Source organism: Rissa tridactyla, chromosome 3 (genome assembly GCF_028500815.1).
Source record: "Rissa tridactyla isolate bRisTri1 chromosome 3, bRisTri1.patW.cur.20221130, whole genome shotgun sequence".
In the NCBI taxonomy this organism is placed as follows: Eukaryota; Metazoa; Chordata; class Aves; order Charadriiformes; family Laridae; genus Rissa; species Rissa tridactyla.
The window spans coordinates 69,192,354-69,210,107 of NC_071468.1; the positions used below are offsets into that span (position 1 = coordinate 69,192,354).

The 17,754-nt window shown below is 40.2% G+C and overlaps 1 protein-coding gene across 2 annotated transcripts in view; it reads right to left on the minus strand.

Moving 5' to 3' along the window:
- Positions 1-17,754, minus strand: part of TPD52L1 (TPD52 like 1) — a 59,156-nt gene that overhangs the window by 27,664 nt on the left and 13,738 nt on the right. For both annotated transcript variants that reach the window (XM_054196809.1, XM_054196810.1), the window contains exons 2-3: positions 10,848-10,963; positions 2,492-2,640 (exon numbers count right to left, since the gene is read on the minus strand). In XM_054196809.1, coding sequence (XP_054052784.1) covers positions 2,492-2,640; positions 10,848-10,963 — 265 coding nt within the window. The remainder of the gene's footprint in view (positions 1-2,491; positions 2,641-10,847; positions 10,964-17,754) is intronic.

A 17,754-nucleotide genomic window follows, 5' to 3' on the forward strand; every position in this document is an offset into this window, starting at 1 on the left:
ACTGGAATGAGTGTCAGACAGAATTATAAAGCAGTTGGACCATGGACATCAAGATTTTCAAGGGCACAAATGGACTCCTGCTTCTCAGCTCCACATAACTACTTGTGGATGCTCATCGCTTAATGGCTTGTTGTTTTTGAAATGCATCTTAAATAAAAGTAGCAGCCTCCATACTGATAAAGTCTCCTAAGTTTCTCTATCCTTATGGAAAATGTCAACATTGTGAAGGGAAAATGAGAAGCTGTCTTGGAATTTGCTACCAAGTTTCAAGTACAAACAAAAGTTTGTTTCAAAATTCTGCTCATGCCTCCCAGTAATTTTGCTTCAGGTGTATTGTGCCCCTCCTCTCTTCTAAAACTTCTACAGTGTGTCTAGACTATCCTTTCCTAGCACATGCCAGGCATCCTCACTGAGCCAGCAGGGCTGCCCCTGTTAATAACGTGTCATGAGAAATAGGACGTAGCGGAGAAACTGTCTGTAAATTAGAAATAGGAGATTTACAAAGAATATTTCCATTTAAGGCGTTTATACCTTACTTAACTTCTCATTAAAGCAGAAAGAATTATATTTTTTCCAAGTCTCTATCAAGGCCTTGAGTGCACCAAGAGGCACTGCAAACCCTTCTCCCCCCATTTCCATGGGTTTGGCTGCCTGGGACAACCCTATGGAAGGCCAACTCTAACACTGCACAACTGCGTAACCTTGGGCAAGACTGTGGTGAAAGTGCTGTGTGAGGAAGAGTTGGGAGAAGCCTTGTTAAGCTTCTCCCCTCTTTGCTTGGGAGCTACACTAAAGCTTAGACTATGTTTAAGCCCTTGGTCCTTTGCCTGAGTTACCTTATTGGCATACCTGCATCTGGCCAGGTACTTCACTGATCTTGACCCACAGATTTTACTTCCTGGCTTGACCTTGGACCTGGCTCATCACTACAGACTCACCTGGAGATCTGAACTCTTGGCTTGACCCTGTTTACTGTCATTGGACCTGTTCTGCTCTCTTTGTTCAGGTACTGTGGGACTGCTCCTTCATGGGTGATACCACTGCCCTGCCTGCCTTGCTGTCGACTCCCAGGCTCAGCTCTGTTGTGGAACAGCTCACTCTTGCTTCTCCCTAAAAGTGTCAAATTCAGCTGTCAGTTGGTAAAAAAAAAATAAAAAAATCAAATAACTTTTCAGACAGCACTCGATGAAAGGTGGGTGGTTCTTTCTACCAATGTTGCTATTAATTCAGCCCAAAAAGTTTGAGAGGAATATAGTATGTTCATTTGTGTAAGTATAAAGATCAGTATGAAGCTGAGACGAGCTCCACAGTAATTATGACTTTCCTAGAGCTTTGGAATTCATAGTTTAATTCACCATTTCCCTCAGTGATGCCCCATCAGAGATACAGAGCAAAAAGTGTCTGAAGCTTACAAGTAACACTGCCTGTCCTGGGTTTGAAAATTTTTTTGTGGCAGATTCAGGATAGGGCTTATCACTATGTCCATATGTATATTTTAACTCATTCCTTATGCAAGACAAAAGGCTTGTACCAGTAGCTCTTGGCAGCAAGCTGCAGCCCAAGTAACCTCCTTCCTCTGCCTCCTCATCCAAGAACTGGTGCATTTTTAAAAGGCACCCTCCTGGAAGGCAGCAACTGACTTAAGACTACAGACTTCCACAGCATAATTGGTCTGGATAAAATAAATAAATAAATAAAATCAAGTTAAAACCATTTCAACAACAGCAGAGTAGAGCAACAGTTCTCCACATCTATGCATTACCTTTCACTCTGTGAAATCAAAGCTGCTTACACATTACACAAGGCGAGTTTCACTGAACTCTTGTGAACTAGTTATCTATCCTGCACAGTGGTAAACCAAGGCTGTGAGAGGTGCCAGGTACTTGTCTAAGAATACGCTGCTGGAAAATAGCAAAAAACTCGACAGACGTAGGACTTATGATAACCTCAAAGACAGTAAAGTTACTCCAACAATTTTTGTTTCTTTTAGATGACCAAAAGCAGGAATTAAACAGAGTCACTCTTCAACTGACCCTGACAGTATTCTTTATAATTCAGATGATAGTAGCATTTTTTTTAAATAGTTGCTAATGTTTTTGTAAGTTTTATTATTACTATTTTTCTACATTGTCTCTCTTGGAAGTTGAAAAATATAATACATTGAGATTTAAAAACATCCTTTCTCTGCTCAGTAAGGACTCTGTAGGAGTGTATTATGGGACAAGAAGATAACCACCTCAGTGCCACAACACTTCTAGTTGCTGTGATTTTGCAACAGTGAGGTGCGGCACAGTACCAAAGCATGTTGCTGCTGTGGAAGGGTTTTTTTTCAGATCTCCTCGCTCCAAGGAGCTTGCTATGTTTGTCCCTGCCATTTACTCCACTTGGCAGGTATTTCAATTGCTAAATTTCATACCAGGGCTCATCAAGACAATACCTACAACATGCTACATAACATATAAGAATGAATTTATGCCAGGTCTGTACTCACGCAGAAGTTGTTTGCATATCATGCCAGCTTTTGCTAAAGTTCTGCTTCAGTTCATTCATCAGACTTATGCCAAGCTTTTGTTTAATTTCAACCAGGTGCTTTTCTTTGGCTGATAGCACTTGCCGCAAAGTTGAAATTTCATCCTCTAGCTGAGAGACACAAAGAAGGAGGAGAAAGGTGTTAGTCTGTTCCTACAGAACGATAAACACACACTATGTCAAGAGATTAAATGACTCTCACATAAACTTGCATTTTTTGTAGGTGACTAGAGACTGAGAGATTCAAGTGCTTATGGAAATCACAAAGACATGTCCAGAACAGAGCTGACGCAACATTAAATTAATATCTCAAACCGTGTCACCTATGTGCACCATCATACACATGCATCTGATAAGAGAGATATTTCTCCAGTAAGAAAGTGACTATTTAGCAACTTGAACCAAGATCTGCCTTGGGGCATTAGGAGTCTCAAACATCAGCTTTCCATTCACTCGTAAAATGGCAATGGGCAGAACAAGGAAGACTGGATAATGCAGGCAGATAGCTCTCTTTGAATGCATAGGGTTTTAACTTCATATTTGCAGCTTTTTAGTCTTCCACTCATGAAAAAAATAGATGCAAATTCTTAGGAGCAGGTTAAAAAAAAAAAAACCTGCAGGATACCATATGACAAGAGTATCATAAAAAGTTACATCCTTGTCACATGAGTCTTATCTATATTTTTAGGCCCTACATATTTCAAAATAGTAACATAAAAATATATGGCAGATGGACCATTAACATGAGTGAACAGGTCCTACCCAAAGCATAAAAGCATTCAGAAGACACAGCAGATTAGCCTTTTCAAAGCTCCTAGTTATTAACCCAACTGTGCGAATTCAAGTTGTGAAGATGCCATTCTGCCCAAACAGAGGCATATAATTCTCCTGGCAGTGGACATTATTTGAAAAATTTAAACCAAGCCAGTGTTTTAGCAAGGCAAGGACCAGAACACTTGACTGAGAGGAGGGACCACTGCATCAGCCTGCCACCATCTCAGGATTGTCCCCTTGGGGCAACAGTCCTGTAAGCAGGGTTTGCATTCTTCATCCAGGAGCCTCCCAAGCCAATTATAGAATCATAGAATCATTTAGGTTGGAAAAGACTCTTAGGATCATTGAGTCCAACCATCAACCCCACTCTACAGAGACCTCCCATACACCATATCCCCCAACACCACATCTAAACGAGTCTTAAACACATTCAGGGATGGTGACTCCACCACCTCCCTGGGCAGCCTATTCCAGTGTCTGACCACTCTTTCTGTGAAGAATTTTTTTCCTAATGTCCAGCCTAAACCTACCCTGTTGCAGCTTGAACCCATTCCCTCTTGTTCTATCGCTAATTACCTGTGAGAAGAGACCAGCACCAACCTCTCTATAATGGCCTTTCAAGTAGTTGTAGAGAGCGATGAGGTCTCCCCTCAGCCTCCTCTTCCTCAAACTAAACAGTCCCAGCTCCTTCAATCGCTCCTCATAAGATTTATTCTCCAGGCCCTTCAACAGCTTCGTTGCCCTCCTCTGCACTTGCTCCAGCACCTCGATATCTCTCTTGTATTGAGGTGCCCAAAACTGGACACAATACTCAAGGTGTGGCCTCACCAGTGCTGAGTACAGGGGGACAATCACCTCCCTACTTCTGCAGGTCACACTATTTCTAATACAAGCCAGGATACCATTGGCTTTCTTGGCCACCTGGGCACACTGCTGGCTCATGTTCAGCCACTTGTCAGTTAGAACCCCCAGGTCCCTTTCTGCCAGGCAGCTCTCCAGCCACACTTCCCCAAGCCTGTAGTGATGCATGGGGTTGTTGTGGCCCAAGTGCAGGACCCAGCACTTGGCCTTGTAGAAGCTCATACCATTAGCATTGGCCCATCGATCCAATCAGCACGCAGAGGTACTGAAGCTAACAAGGGCAAGTGACACCAGAGCAGCTGCCTTTCACTTCAGGTTTAGAAGTTCCCTTACCAACTGTGTTCCTTCCTCCATATGTTAATAGGATGACATATGGTAATGTATCTGATTACCATATGTTAAGTTCCCTGGAACCACAGTCTCCCTGTGATTTAACTCCATAGGCTGCAGGGAGTAAGGCAAGCACAAGCTGCATCAGTTGCTGACCTCCTGGACTATATTTAAGATGTAAATACCAGCATTATTTTTATTTTACACACTCACGCATTCTACTTCCTTGTAAAACTGGCTGCAAGCTCTTTGTTCTTGGAAAAGTCTCACCCTCAAATACCACAGCTACCAGTTTCTCTTTTGTCATTACCTGCTATCTAAATTATTCAAGCAGCTCAGGAATTAAGCAGCAAGACTATGAACACAAGGCAAAATCATGACCTCAGTAAAGCAGATACCAGTATTCACCGATGCCTGTGATATCAACACTTCACCGGTAGAATACATAACAATCCAAAATTGCTTTCTTCCTTCCCATATCTTTTATGCTCCATTATATTCCTAACCTGCAAATGAAACGCTGTCAAGAGGCAACATGATTTCTCTTCTGAGAGGATAACTGGTTAAATGCTTACAGCAAGAAGAAATCACAAGTGTCAGCATTCCTCAGGCAGCAGTTCAGAGATCCCTTTAGTTGTTTCTCACCCACAGCAAACACAAGTCTGCCTGAGTAACACTGCTAAAGAACTTGACTTAAACCAATACCAGTATGCTTACATGTACTTAAACATTAATGCTTTCCATATGGACTAGCACTAGGCTGATCATTAGGTACCTGTATATGTAAACATTTGAGGGCTTCTATTAAAATTACTTTCCATCTGTTCCATTGAATAGACACCTAAAGCTGTAAAGCCCTAAGCAAGCATTAACCACGTGCTCAATGGCATAAGTATGAACAACATTTTTGTCTGTATTAAAAAGAATAAATTATTTTTCTTTAGACATCAGAGTCCTGTTCTGATTTCAGAAAATCCTCCTCAAGTTCCATAATTTCAAACCAATGGAAAATACAAAGCCACCCTGAAGTGTTCAGATACCAGTGATTGAAGACTGTGAATTAGACAGAAAAGATTAGGGACTTAGAGTTGGATCCTGAAAAGCATTTAAGTAGGTTACATACCTAACTCCCATGGAAGTCAGGCATCACCTGCTTAGGCATTTTTGAAAAGTCCACTATTATAACTATTATACATGCAGACTCCATTATGAAACTAGGGCTTAAGTCAACAGAAATACAAGCTTCCAGTCTTCACGTTTCCATTCTAAGTGAAACAGAGTCAGGAAAATACAGATACATCATATAGGGACAAAGTTCCCTTCTCCCTTTTTGTGGGCTTAGGAAACAGGGTTAATAGCTGTTTTTTCTTTCCTCTATTACTGCGTGGGACACGTGTAAAAGCAAGAAGAAGAGCTGACCACCTAAGACACTACAATTCCCATGATTAGCTGACCCGAGTAACATGTAAATCACACAAAGGTGAGACCCCAGGAAAAAAATCCACAATTACAGATAGATCTCTCTGAAATCTGGGACTGACTAATAATATGGAAGAAGGACAGTGAAGTCCAGCACACAAACACACACAAAAAAGTATTTTCCCTTGTTTTGCTTTTTTTGATTATTTTAGGGCAAACTGTATGTTTTAGGAGGTTGAACATTATTTTAAGGTGGTGGCATGCCTGAAAAGAAACACCCCAGTAATTCTCCAACATATAACCTTTTCCATTTTTGCCAGTAGACACTCACAAAACAGCTCATAAAATACAAGCCAGAAAGTACTTATTCAGTAAAACGGAGCATTCTGGATAAACTACTATAAATAAAAAAGTGTCAGTTGGTATTATCTATATTCAGAGATATACATAATGCTATGTAAAATGTGGAGGTGGAAAGATTGAGCTATTGGTTGGAATAATAGTGATGAATGGGTTGAATGGTAAGGTGAATAGTAAATTGAGTATTTATTACTTTTTTAAGGATCAAGGCAGTAAGTGATTAAAATACTAAGGAACCCCAACAGAAAACAGAAGCCAGCATAGTTAAACATGTACTTTTAAGTTAGACTAAGTGTAGTGCCCTGGCCCGGCTGTTTGCACAGCCCTCCTCACCAGGGGAAATTGCACGAGGCTTTGTCAGGTATTGTTTAAAGAAATAAAAGTGAGTTATGCAACCAACACGAGCAGTGTGATAATATGCTGACAAAAACTCTAGAAGAAGCAGGCAACTACAGCAAAGCCAGCAAAGAAGCCAAGGCCGCGATCCCCTGCCAGGGAGGCCTTGGAGCCAGTGCTGTCCCAAAGAACTCCCACTGGCCCCTGTGAGCTGGTACACCCATCTTCAGTTGCACCACCATGATTCACCCCTGCACAGCGGCATTTCACTATGTCACAGCACAGCACCGCCCAGTCATACCACCAAAAGCAGCCAGGAGGCACACAGCTGAAAATAGCAGGGGTAGAAAGTTTGAAAGGGCAGTGCCACAAAACCTCTCACATCATGGAACCATGGCTTGAAAATACCCTGGATCCTCAGGGAAGGCTAACGCACTTCACCACCACAGGTACCACCGTGGCAGCCAGGCTGCAGCATGCATCTGCCCACCTGTGCTAGAGCTGAACATCAACTCTCTGCATAGCTATATTCTGTAAGAAAAGCTGGAAAACATGTAACAGACAAAAAAAAATGTAATAAGGAAGGACCAGCTATATCTCTGGTAAGAGCAGCAACTATGAGGGGGCACTTGATAACAGAAAGAGGTACACTTTGTGAGGAAGCAAATAATCTTTTTCTTCATTTCATTGGCGTTCAAACAAAACAAAAAAAGTCACAAGACTGCATCTTCTCTATACCATTCTTTCACATAATCCTTTTTGTCTCAGAAGACACAAAGAAAGTCACAGCAAACATACATAAAAACGGCCTCCCAATGAAGCCAATCCACGGGACCCTTAAATTTTGATTAGCTATTGTGTTTAGTAAACTAGTGATTGTCATTGCATTGTTACCCCTTTTCAAAATTGCTGAGTATTGTAACTAAATGCACATGTATACTAAAATGCATAAAATATTTGTAAGGAAATGGGAGGACCTTACTATTGTAGCCTTTTAAAGCAAGCAGTTCTAACTGTGAACAGAGTAACATAGCACAAAAAAAAAAAAATAACAAGGCCCTTCACCGCTGCACCAAATCATATAGCTCAAATTTCACACCTCCAGGCTGAGTACCTGTTGACTTTTAAGTTATTCCTGGGGTGAAGGGCACCCAGAGACCCCAGGTACACACATAAATAAAATTAGCGATAAGTTTGCAGAAAAAGGTACTAACATCTTTCCTCAAACTGGGAATAAACATGCAGTAACACACATAGCTGAACTTAGAACCTGTGCATCAGCTAGAAAGCTTGTAGATCAAACCAGATAGCTGCTTTTGTGAAGGTATGGGAGGGGGAAGACAGCAAGGAGTAAATGACTACTTTGATGAGCGTAATGGAAGGACAACTGACAGCAGTGAGCAAGATAGCTCAAAACCTCAGCCCCCATCATGACTCAGGAGTCCTTGTACCATGCTCCTCACACCGAGAAAGGAAAGGGGGGGGAGAGGAGTGGGAAATCTGTTCTGCTAATAAGCTTCTGGCCTTATGTAAAGTTTTCAGGCTACAATTTTCTGCTATTATTCTGAAGCATCAGACTGACCTCTGTTAATGCAAATGAACATTAGAAGTTCCTGTAAGAGTTACACATTTCACTCGCATTGTAGAAATTTCAAAGCTTGATTAGAGTCAGAGCCCTGATGTGTTAGCCAGACTATAAATACAAGAATAGAATTAGTCCACGCTCTGAAAAGCTTCCAGTACAAAGAGACCACTAGCAGGGGAATAGGAAAAGAGTATACAACAAACCTGTCAGAAAAACAGTACTGCTAGTTCCCCTCCTAATATCAGGGAAGGATGGAGGAAGAGGAAGAAGACAGAATATATATACAGCAGATACACAACACAGAGATGGAACACATTTTTTCTGTTTAAATACATGCACAACAGGTGCTCACAACAGCTCCCCATTATATCAACTATTAAGTGGTTGCAGCATTAAGGAAGATTTGAACCTTTCAAAACAATAAGATGACAGGTGCTTGTTCCTACAGGCTCAAACAGGCATTACCTAACACATTAAGGACATGGAAGAAAACAGAAGTACCACTGGTGGAAGAGAGGGGGCTTGAAAGTAAAGACTAGCAGCTTTTCAAAAGGAAACATTAGCCAATTCCCACAGAGGTTTCTTTCTGGAGTCAAGGTCTTACATGTTTTTTTATTTTTTTCTGAGAATCGTAAGCCTCATTTAAGTTTAGATTTTGTTCACTCTAAATTCAAGTTTTCCAAACCTTTCTTAGCGTAATTAGCAGTTTTATTTTGTTTTCAAGCATAAGCTGTATGCCAGTAAACTGCTGCGAGCAATTCAGAAAATAATATCCAGGTTGGCCAAGATCATAATATTTGAAAGGCAATCTCTCACTTGTGTGTTGGTACATGAATTAAAGCATTTCTACCATAAGCCACTGAGAACTCCCTACTCCCACAGAAATCAGCAAGCAGGAAGGATGTCCAGAAACTCTTGAGATAAATTCTCTTGAGAGAAGCATATCATTCTCAGATGGTTGCAGGAAGTTATGGGGGTTTTGCTTCCTTGTTTCCATCTGCCTCTTGAGTCCCTTTCAGCAGAAAGGAGGAGAGAATCACAGAGTGGCTGAGGTTGGAAGGAACCTCTGGAGGTCATCTGGTCCAATCCCCTGCCCAAGCAGGACCACGTAGAGCCAGTTGCCCAGGACTGTGCCCAGACAGCTTTTGAATATCTTCAAGGATGGAGACTCCACAACCTCTATGAGCAACCTGCACCAGTGCTCAGTCACATTCACAGTAAAGACATGTTTCCTAATATTCAGAGGGAATTTCCTGTATTTCAGTGTATGCCCATTGCCTCTGATCCTGATGAAAAGACAACAATGAACATCCCAACTTCTATCTCATTGCTATGTGATAAAGTGAACATGTAAAGTTTCAGTTTCCTCCTTATTATTTACAGAAGTGACGGGATCAGCAAAGAAGTAAAAATTAACTAGCAACTCGGAAACACAAGGCTTGATAAAACAAAGAGAGAAAACAATCTTTTGGGTTCTGTTTCACTAGAACATCCTAAATCAGCACTGAAGGTAAATGACTCGAGAGTCATTAAGAATGTGACTTCTTAAAGTATTTAATATTACAACTTAATATTAATTTAAATATTTCTGTTGTATGAAAGACAGGGATCAATCTCTGCACAAGAATTGTCCTCGGAATATGCCCATTCTGTGTGTAATAGCAGCAAATGCTTCACAGAGCACTATGGAAGAATTATGAAGGAATACTTTTTCCCTAGATAGTTTACACTTTGAAGGTATATGCTCACAGCCCAAATTTCGAGTTTCCTACTCTTCAAATGGTTGTTACTTTATTCTTGCTATGTGAAGTTTCAAACATGCTGTCTTAAAAATTCATATTTCAATTATGACAAAAACAACTCCCCCCTATCATACAGATGTAATTTCTGTTATTTGTCTCATATTTAAAATAAGTAAACCCTCACTTCTTCCCATTCTCTCATTTTCCATTTTGGAATTTCACTTCTGTTTCTGCACTATTCATCAGCAGTAATTAAAACTGAATCCACCCTCCCACTGTAGATCAAATCTAGACAATCTCTTTAATCTTTGTAATAAAAAGACCACATGGTTCACACCTTTTTCCTCCAATCTCCTTGCTATTAAGTGTTATTTTTAAACCTCTTCATGGTGTCATGACATCTCCTGAAGCTCTTTAATTAAACAAACAACAAATGCAAACCAAAAATATAACCCTCTCCAAGTACATCAGTGCCAAAGGAAACAAAAATGTGGTGAAATTACTGTGCTCATCATCATCAATCTCTTCTGGAACCATTATCATCAACTTTTCCCCTGATGCCACACAAAGAATCTTTTTCCATCAGGTGTCACAACCACTGTAACAACAATACCATAGATCTGGTAAGAGCACCACCTTTCATTTGTTATAAAGGAAGGTTTATAAATAAAGACACATCTTGACTGAAATGGTAAGGTACATTTAACTTTCTCTCTACAATCATCGAGTAGAAGATACTTAATTTTCAAAAAATATCTAAGGAGATTAATTGCTTCACCTTATTGTAACCTAGACTAATTTTACTAAAAAGGAAGGGCATACCTTTATGATGTGTACTTCATCCTGCAATTAGTATCTTCCAGTTTAAGGAATTACAAACAGTAACACTCATAGAAATTCAAATTCATTACCTTGGCTAGTTCAATCTTTAACTCTTCTTTTTCTTCTTCAGAAATCATGTTGGTGAAATCAACATCAGTGACCACATCTTCATCTGCTTCATGCAAAGACTGGGTTTCCAACAGGCCTTTAAAGTAAAGAGTTAAAAGGTCAAGACAACCATTATCAATTATTTCAGCTATGATATTAACCTCCCCTAAAATCTAAGAATGATACAATATTCATCCAGTAGGGAAAAAAAAAACCTAAAGAAAACCAAAACAACCTTTTCCTGCTAAAGGTCATTTGGATTCTGCTCCTCTCTGCTTCTGAAAAGCTACTGGAAGTATCAGATGATAATCTCTGCACAGAAGCAATTTAATATGTGAAAACACTGCTCATTCCCAGAAAGCAATTACCTTGGACCCCACTAGTCCCTGACAAGGCATTTCCTTGCTTTTAACAATACAGAAGAAAAAAAGGGGAAAAAGAAAAAAAAAAAGAGAGAAAAAGAAAGCTTTTTCTTCAAAATAAGAAAGCTGGTTGATGTGGATCACTGATGTGAATAGTGGCAGTAGTACAATGAACAATACAGGAAGTATATTACTGAGCCAAGTTTGCTTTAAAAGTACCTCTTATTGCAGCAATTTGAGAACCTTACAGATGTACACAGTTTTCAGAAGCAAATGCCATACCTACTGTTTGAACTTTCTAAATGTTAGAAAAAAGCATGCCTTGATCACTCAATGTAAACCTGTGAAGGGTGAACAATTACACTGGACCTCCAGTTACTTTCTTCTTCTGCGTGTCCAAGACCAGGATCAGCAGGTATGATAACCAGGATAAACACACACACAAATGTTTGCGAGACCTGAGCCTGCCTGGTATAATATATACAGAGGAAACAAAATATATCCTATCTCCCAATCATTCAGTAAAGAGAAGAATGATTGCTGGAGTTCCAGCCATTAATAGCCTCTCATTCTTCATTGTCTGCAAACAAAGCAACACAAAACATTCTCGCTCCTTTGGAACTTATTTTAAAGTTCTCAATTCGTTTCTGTTGCGGAAGAAAATTCTCCTCCAGGCTACATCTGGGACAGCACTTTTTCCCTGTATTTCAGTTCTCTAGTGGGGTAATCAGCCATCTCAGCGGACCACTGACATCTATATGTGTTCGTTCTTCAGTGTACCTGGATTTCCTCCTATTTAACAGAACAGAACTGATTTGATTCATGCCATCGACTTCACTGCAGAGCATAATGTGGTGAACTCAGCCTTGTTAATTACAACCTCCCCTGAGTGGGAAGATAAAGAGCAGCAACAGAGGTGCTGAACCCCTCTCTGGCACCATATGTAAGATTAGAGCACCACCCTTAAGCACAAAACCTTCGAAAAAACTATGAAAGCATATAGAAGTAGTTTATACCTTAGTTATTACCCAAAAAGCAGCTTGCCAGGAAAACCTAGATTGGTGAAGTCACAACAAAAGAAAAACACATTTATTCAGTAGGAATACTCCCAAATCACCTTTATTAACAACCCTTCATCTCTAAACACAATTGTTTGTTATTTGTTTGAGGATTAATAGTGTTGCTATGGGATTCAGGCTAAACTTAGTCCACATGGTCTTGAAAGCAGTCTCTTTTTTCATGGATGGAGGAGCAGCAGTACAGGGCAGCTCTTGGAAATGCTGGGAAGAATCTCAGGGGCAACAGGGTTAAGGCTGAAAACCCTCAAGCAAAGCTTTGGGGTAGATGTGAGATGAGGCAATCTTGGAACAACTGATACTTGAGCTAAAAAGAAGGCAGATCTGTGCTCATGGGACAGCATTAGTTCGGAATTGGCTAGGTTAAGAGGCCAGAATTGCTGGACAATGGTAGATAGAGATGGAAGCCAACATGGGCCAAAATCAGCAAAGACAACTGAGTAGCATTTAACTAGACCCAATGGTCAAGCTCAAACTTCAAGATTGAACTGAAATTAGAATCCATTCCAAATGGCACACACATGTCAATCTTCTGCATGATCCTCTGCAACCTCATCCAGTGCAAGCCCCAACTTTCATCTCTTGCTTCTTGTCTAAGTCTTCTGAAATCTAGTCTGATCCTTCAGTCCCCACTTTCTTGCTCAAGCCACTACCAGAGTCCTCCCTAATGGTACCTGTCGCTCTGCAAAGACTTGGCTTCAGTCATCTCATAGTTCCAGTCTGAACATCGTTCCACCATATTGTGGGTTGCAACCTTCTTCCAGCCAGTCTCAGTTCTGAAACTTCCTCACATGAGCACTGTCACGAGCAACTTTCACTCCTCCCTTGCTGTTCTCAGTCTCTGTCTTTCCTTCATGATCCTTGTTTTCTCCAGCTACACCTAGTAGCTCTCAGTCCTGCACTTCACCTCCTGTTGTCATTCTACTCTGTTAAAGACAGCTTCACTGGTATCCTCTCACCACTTATGACTGACTGACAGCTTTAGTCCTGGACCAGGTCTATCAGCATAGGAAGGATGCTTCAGTTCTAGCACTAGGGCATGTGAACTTCTCAGTCTCTTTTCTCCACTTGAGGAACAGAAACTCATTTCTTGAATCTGACCTGAAAAGATCTCTTCACCAGTGTCTGGGGCTATGTCTCAGACGTAGTGCTTAGCCATATGGTTCAGTGATGGGTTTTGCCAGTGTTAGGCTGATGGTTGGACTCGATGATCTGAAAGGTCCCTTCCAACCTAGGCAATTCTATGATTCAGCTAAATGGTTAGAGCCGAGTCCGAGATTTTAAGCATTTTTATACACTATATAAAAGAGTAACAGATTTAGGTATCTAAAAGTCAAAATTTTAAGATAACACTGCATTTTTATACTTCACCATGTACATGCAATTCCAACAATTATGTTGGAATTCGTTCACCCTGGAAAAAAGAAATCTGCACTTTAGCCATGCAGACATTCATTTGTGTGCATGTACAGACATTCAGTTTATACACACAGTTCCTGCAGCTGAGCAGGGAACACAGCTCTTCGTGTTAGTTTCACACTTCTTCCTTTGGGGGTAGAAGGAACTTAACCGGTTTCCATTTCACCTGGAATTAAATACATCTATACAGTATATATCTATATAGATAACTATATATCTAGACATAATGTACCTATAGTTATATAAATAAGCTGTAACTTCTCACAGAAACTAAAATACAGAATGGCATTTTGATCAGATGTCCAAGCCAGATCATTCCTGCAGTATTGGAATATGATAGCTTTCACGCTGCACCTCAATTTCCATTTGTTGATTTATACACAAACCCTATATTTTCCATTAAATTTAAGCTATCTTAAATAATAGTATTCAAGTGATCATAGCTGCTTATTAAAACAAACTTGTTGGGAAGTTGTGAATCTGGTCAAGTGACATTTCAAGGCTGTGTTTTCCCAATAGCTTACTGACAGTATGGAGAAGCTGTAAAATGAATTTAAGTCAGTCTTTCTCCTAACTTACAGGATTAGGGAAAATATTTATTACTTACTAACTTTTAGTTTAGGCTCCTTCTGACAAAATATAGAGAGTATAAAATTTTGAAGTTAAACATTTCCCAATGGCTAAATTAGTTTTCCATATGAAGTGACAAATATATGCCTGGTCAGAATCATTACTGCCAAATTACCAGCTAGTAATTTATGTGCAGGAGCCAAAGCAGTTTTACCTGCAGGGAGCTAAAGCAGTTTTACCTGTATGCTCGCAAAAGGAAAGAACCTACTCTGCTAGGGTTCCTACCCCGATTATTAAATTTAACTGATCTTACTGCACCGAGACTCACAGTAATTCTAGAACTGCAAGATATCTGATACTCCCCAGACATAACGATGCCTTAATCCTGCTAAATGAAAGTCAAGTTCTACGTAGTCGATGGCATTGCTAAAGCAGCAACAATAAGCAGAGGGGTTACAATTAGGACATTGTTATATTTGAAATGGAGCACAATATAGGTCAGCGTCCACCAGCTGAAACTCAGACTACAGATGCATCCGTACAAACTTTTTCTCTGCTAGTTAGCCATGCCAAGTTACACAGCTTATCAATTCAGGCACGCCGGTAACATAACATACTGCTGTGGAGCCTTGAGGTAGGGCCTCTGCTTTGGATCACATGTGTACCAGTTGCTCAGAGCTTGGTTATCTCTGCACTGTGCTACACTGCAAAGACAGCAGAACATTTCTTGCAGTTACCGCTTTCTCTCTCTAGACACTGTCATCTCACACATTTACAATACAGTCTCCAGACCAAGGGGAGTACTGCAAGTCCCTGACAGTGACGTAGCCGCCCTTTAAGGTCAGGTTTCCAAGGAGCAACCTTGCACCCCCCAGTCCGCTTTAAGGTATGTCATATATGCCCACCTGTAAGAACTGCTCTCATACAGTCTCAAAATCCTGGGCAAGCATTTTCCTCTCCTGCCCAGCTACGTAACCTGACAACGCACAGCTCATTAGGCAAAAATACTGTCTCTCCCAGACCAAAGATGCATAGAAGGTTTGGTCATTTTGGGAAGGGAGTTGTCCAAGTAGCTGAGATGTTTTCAGGATTAACATAAAATCTTGTTGGATATCTGGCAGCAGAAGAAAAAAATGGGGGGGGGGGGGAGGGGGGTGGGAAGAAAAGATCAATCTGATGTTCCAGTCAGATTCAAGCTGCATTCCACTGCTCCCCTTCCCCACTCCTCCCAGAAACACTGAGTATCACACCTTGTTTTTAGTTGTGGTCAAAACTGGAAAAACTGGAATTGTGATGGTTATTAAAATTGTTCAGATGCATAGCTGCTATGGTTTCAGAATTATACCAACATCCAGGTGTGGAATCAGGAATTAACTTTCCATCCATTTAGAACAGCAATTTATTTGTTGGGTGAGCAAATAGTTTCTGCTTCACTTTGTAGCATAGGTGTTGCAGGCTTCCCAGAATGAATTAGGAGCTTCATCCAGTAGATGATCAGCCATCACAAGTACCCATTGCATTGCTGATGTCCTGCATCTCTTATGTTCCTTACTAAGAGCGCAACATTTTAGGCATTGACCTCCACGTATTCATCTAAAGTAGAGGTTTTTCAAGTTTCATTCAAGCAGGCCACTAACAGATAGGATGTGAGGACAAAGCCCCCACACCACTACTTACTAACATCTATTCTCTTCTCCTCCTGCATCTTGTCCAGAATAAGCCAATCCTGGCTCTCCTGAATTTAATTTCAGTTGCTGTGCCTGGTGCCCAGTGATTCTCTTCCACAGAAAAATCACACAGGAGGCATCAGTGGAGCAGAAGCCATCTCAGAACCTATTTCATGGATTTCCCACCCTTCATGCTCGATGGTCAGCTGAGGAGACCTTGTTGCCTATTCCCTTCTCTCCACTTCTTCCAATTGCAATTAAACTCAATCCAGAAGCTCAATCAAGATTTAGCTCTGCGGTGTGCCATCACAGGACTCTGCCCAGAGACAGATGCAAAACCCAGCCTACCTCCCTTGTTATCTCTTCCAGAAAGCCCCTCTTCTTGTGACCTAAGACTGCTGGGGACAAGACCTGAAGGTCCCTATGGTCTCATACAACCTTACTTTCCTACAAAAAATTATACTAAGAATATACTCCTGTGTAATCCATTTATCCTCCTCAAACAGGCAAACTAGCAATTGTCTGGACACACATTACTTCAAAAGGAAAAAAAAAAAGCCCTGATAAACTATGGGAAAACATATAGTAGGTATAAATCAGTGCAAAGAGCTGTTTGGCTTTTACTTTAAAGAAAGTTTTAGTACTTACTGTCACATATAATTAGATAAAATATGCAGGAAATATGAAAAGTATGGGATTATCAGTAATTAGGAACTGCAAATCATACAGAAGGATCCAACTCAAAACAATTGAGCGAACACACCTTTGTATTAGGATATTTATACAGAAAAAGTAGGGGGTGGATAGCTGAGGGAACACATTTAATGTGATCTTCTGAAGGATTCATACGACAAGATAATACAACCGCCATACAAGGAGCTACAGTATGCTGAAACACTTCATGGGCATTTTTGAGTTTTCTCCCAAAAATCATGGTAGTTGTGGCTGAGACTAATAACTAGTTTTACAGTCTGCTGTTAGATCTGATTTAATGCAAGAAACTGTTTTGGCATTAATCTGTACCTGTGCATATGTTTGCTACTAGAACTGGAGGGATGACAATTAAATAAGCCACTTAGAAACTACAGGATCTGTAACTATTCCACAAAATTTAAATTAAACAAAGAATGCAATGATAAAAATCCAAGACAGATTTTTTAGACTCATTCAGGTATCTAAAGATTAACTGCATGAAGGTGTTTTAGTCAGTGGGTTTTTATGTGTTTTCTTGATATTCATCTCAGGCTCATGTTCTAGACTACCACGTATCAGGCTAATTTTTGTATGCTGACCTTGTTAAAAAAAGAAAGAAAACAAAAAAAACCCCAACCCACACTATTGACAGCATAATGACATAATGACAGCAAAATTAAAGGCAAGATCACCAAATTTTTGCTTGTGTACATTCTCTGACTTTCATTTCAGGGAAACATATAGATGATCCTCTATCCTAACAAAACAGTTAAGAGTTGAAGCCCTTTTAGTGCTCTATTTTTTTTGTTTGTTTCTCAACCAGTTAAAAATAGCATACCTACCTTTTTGTCTAATATACGTACCAAATAGTGAGAAAACATCTTCTAATTGTATAACCCTTCTAGTAAACAAAATTACACGTTACAGCTTCTTTTGCCATGTTGTTATATTGCAGCTAACAGCAGAGCAGAACAGAACTGTTTCTTATTTAAAATTGGAAAACACTTGTTTACAAATTTAAATTGCAATTAAGTCTTCAAAGGGATGAAATGGTAAGTAGAACAAAGGAACTGTCCAGACATTGCATTAGTGTCTTTGATC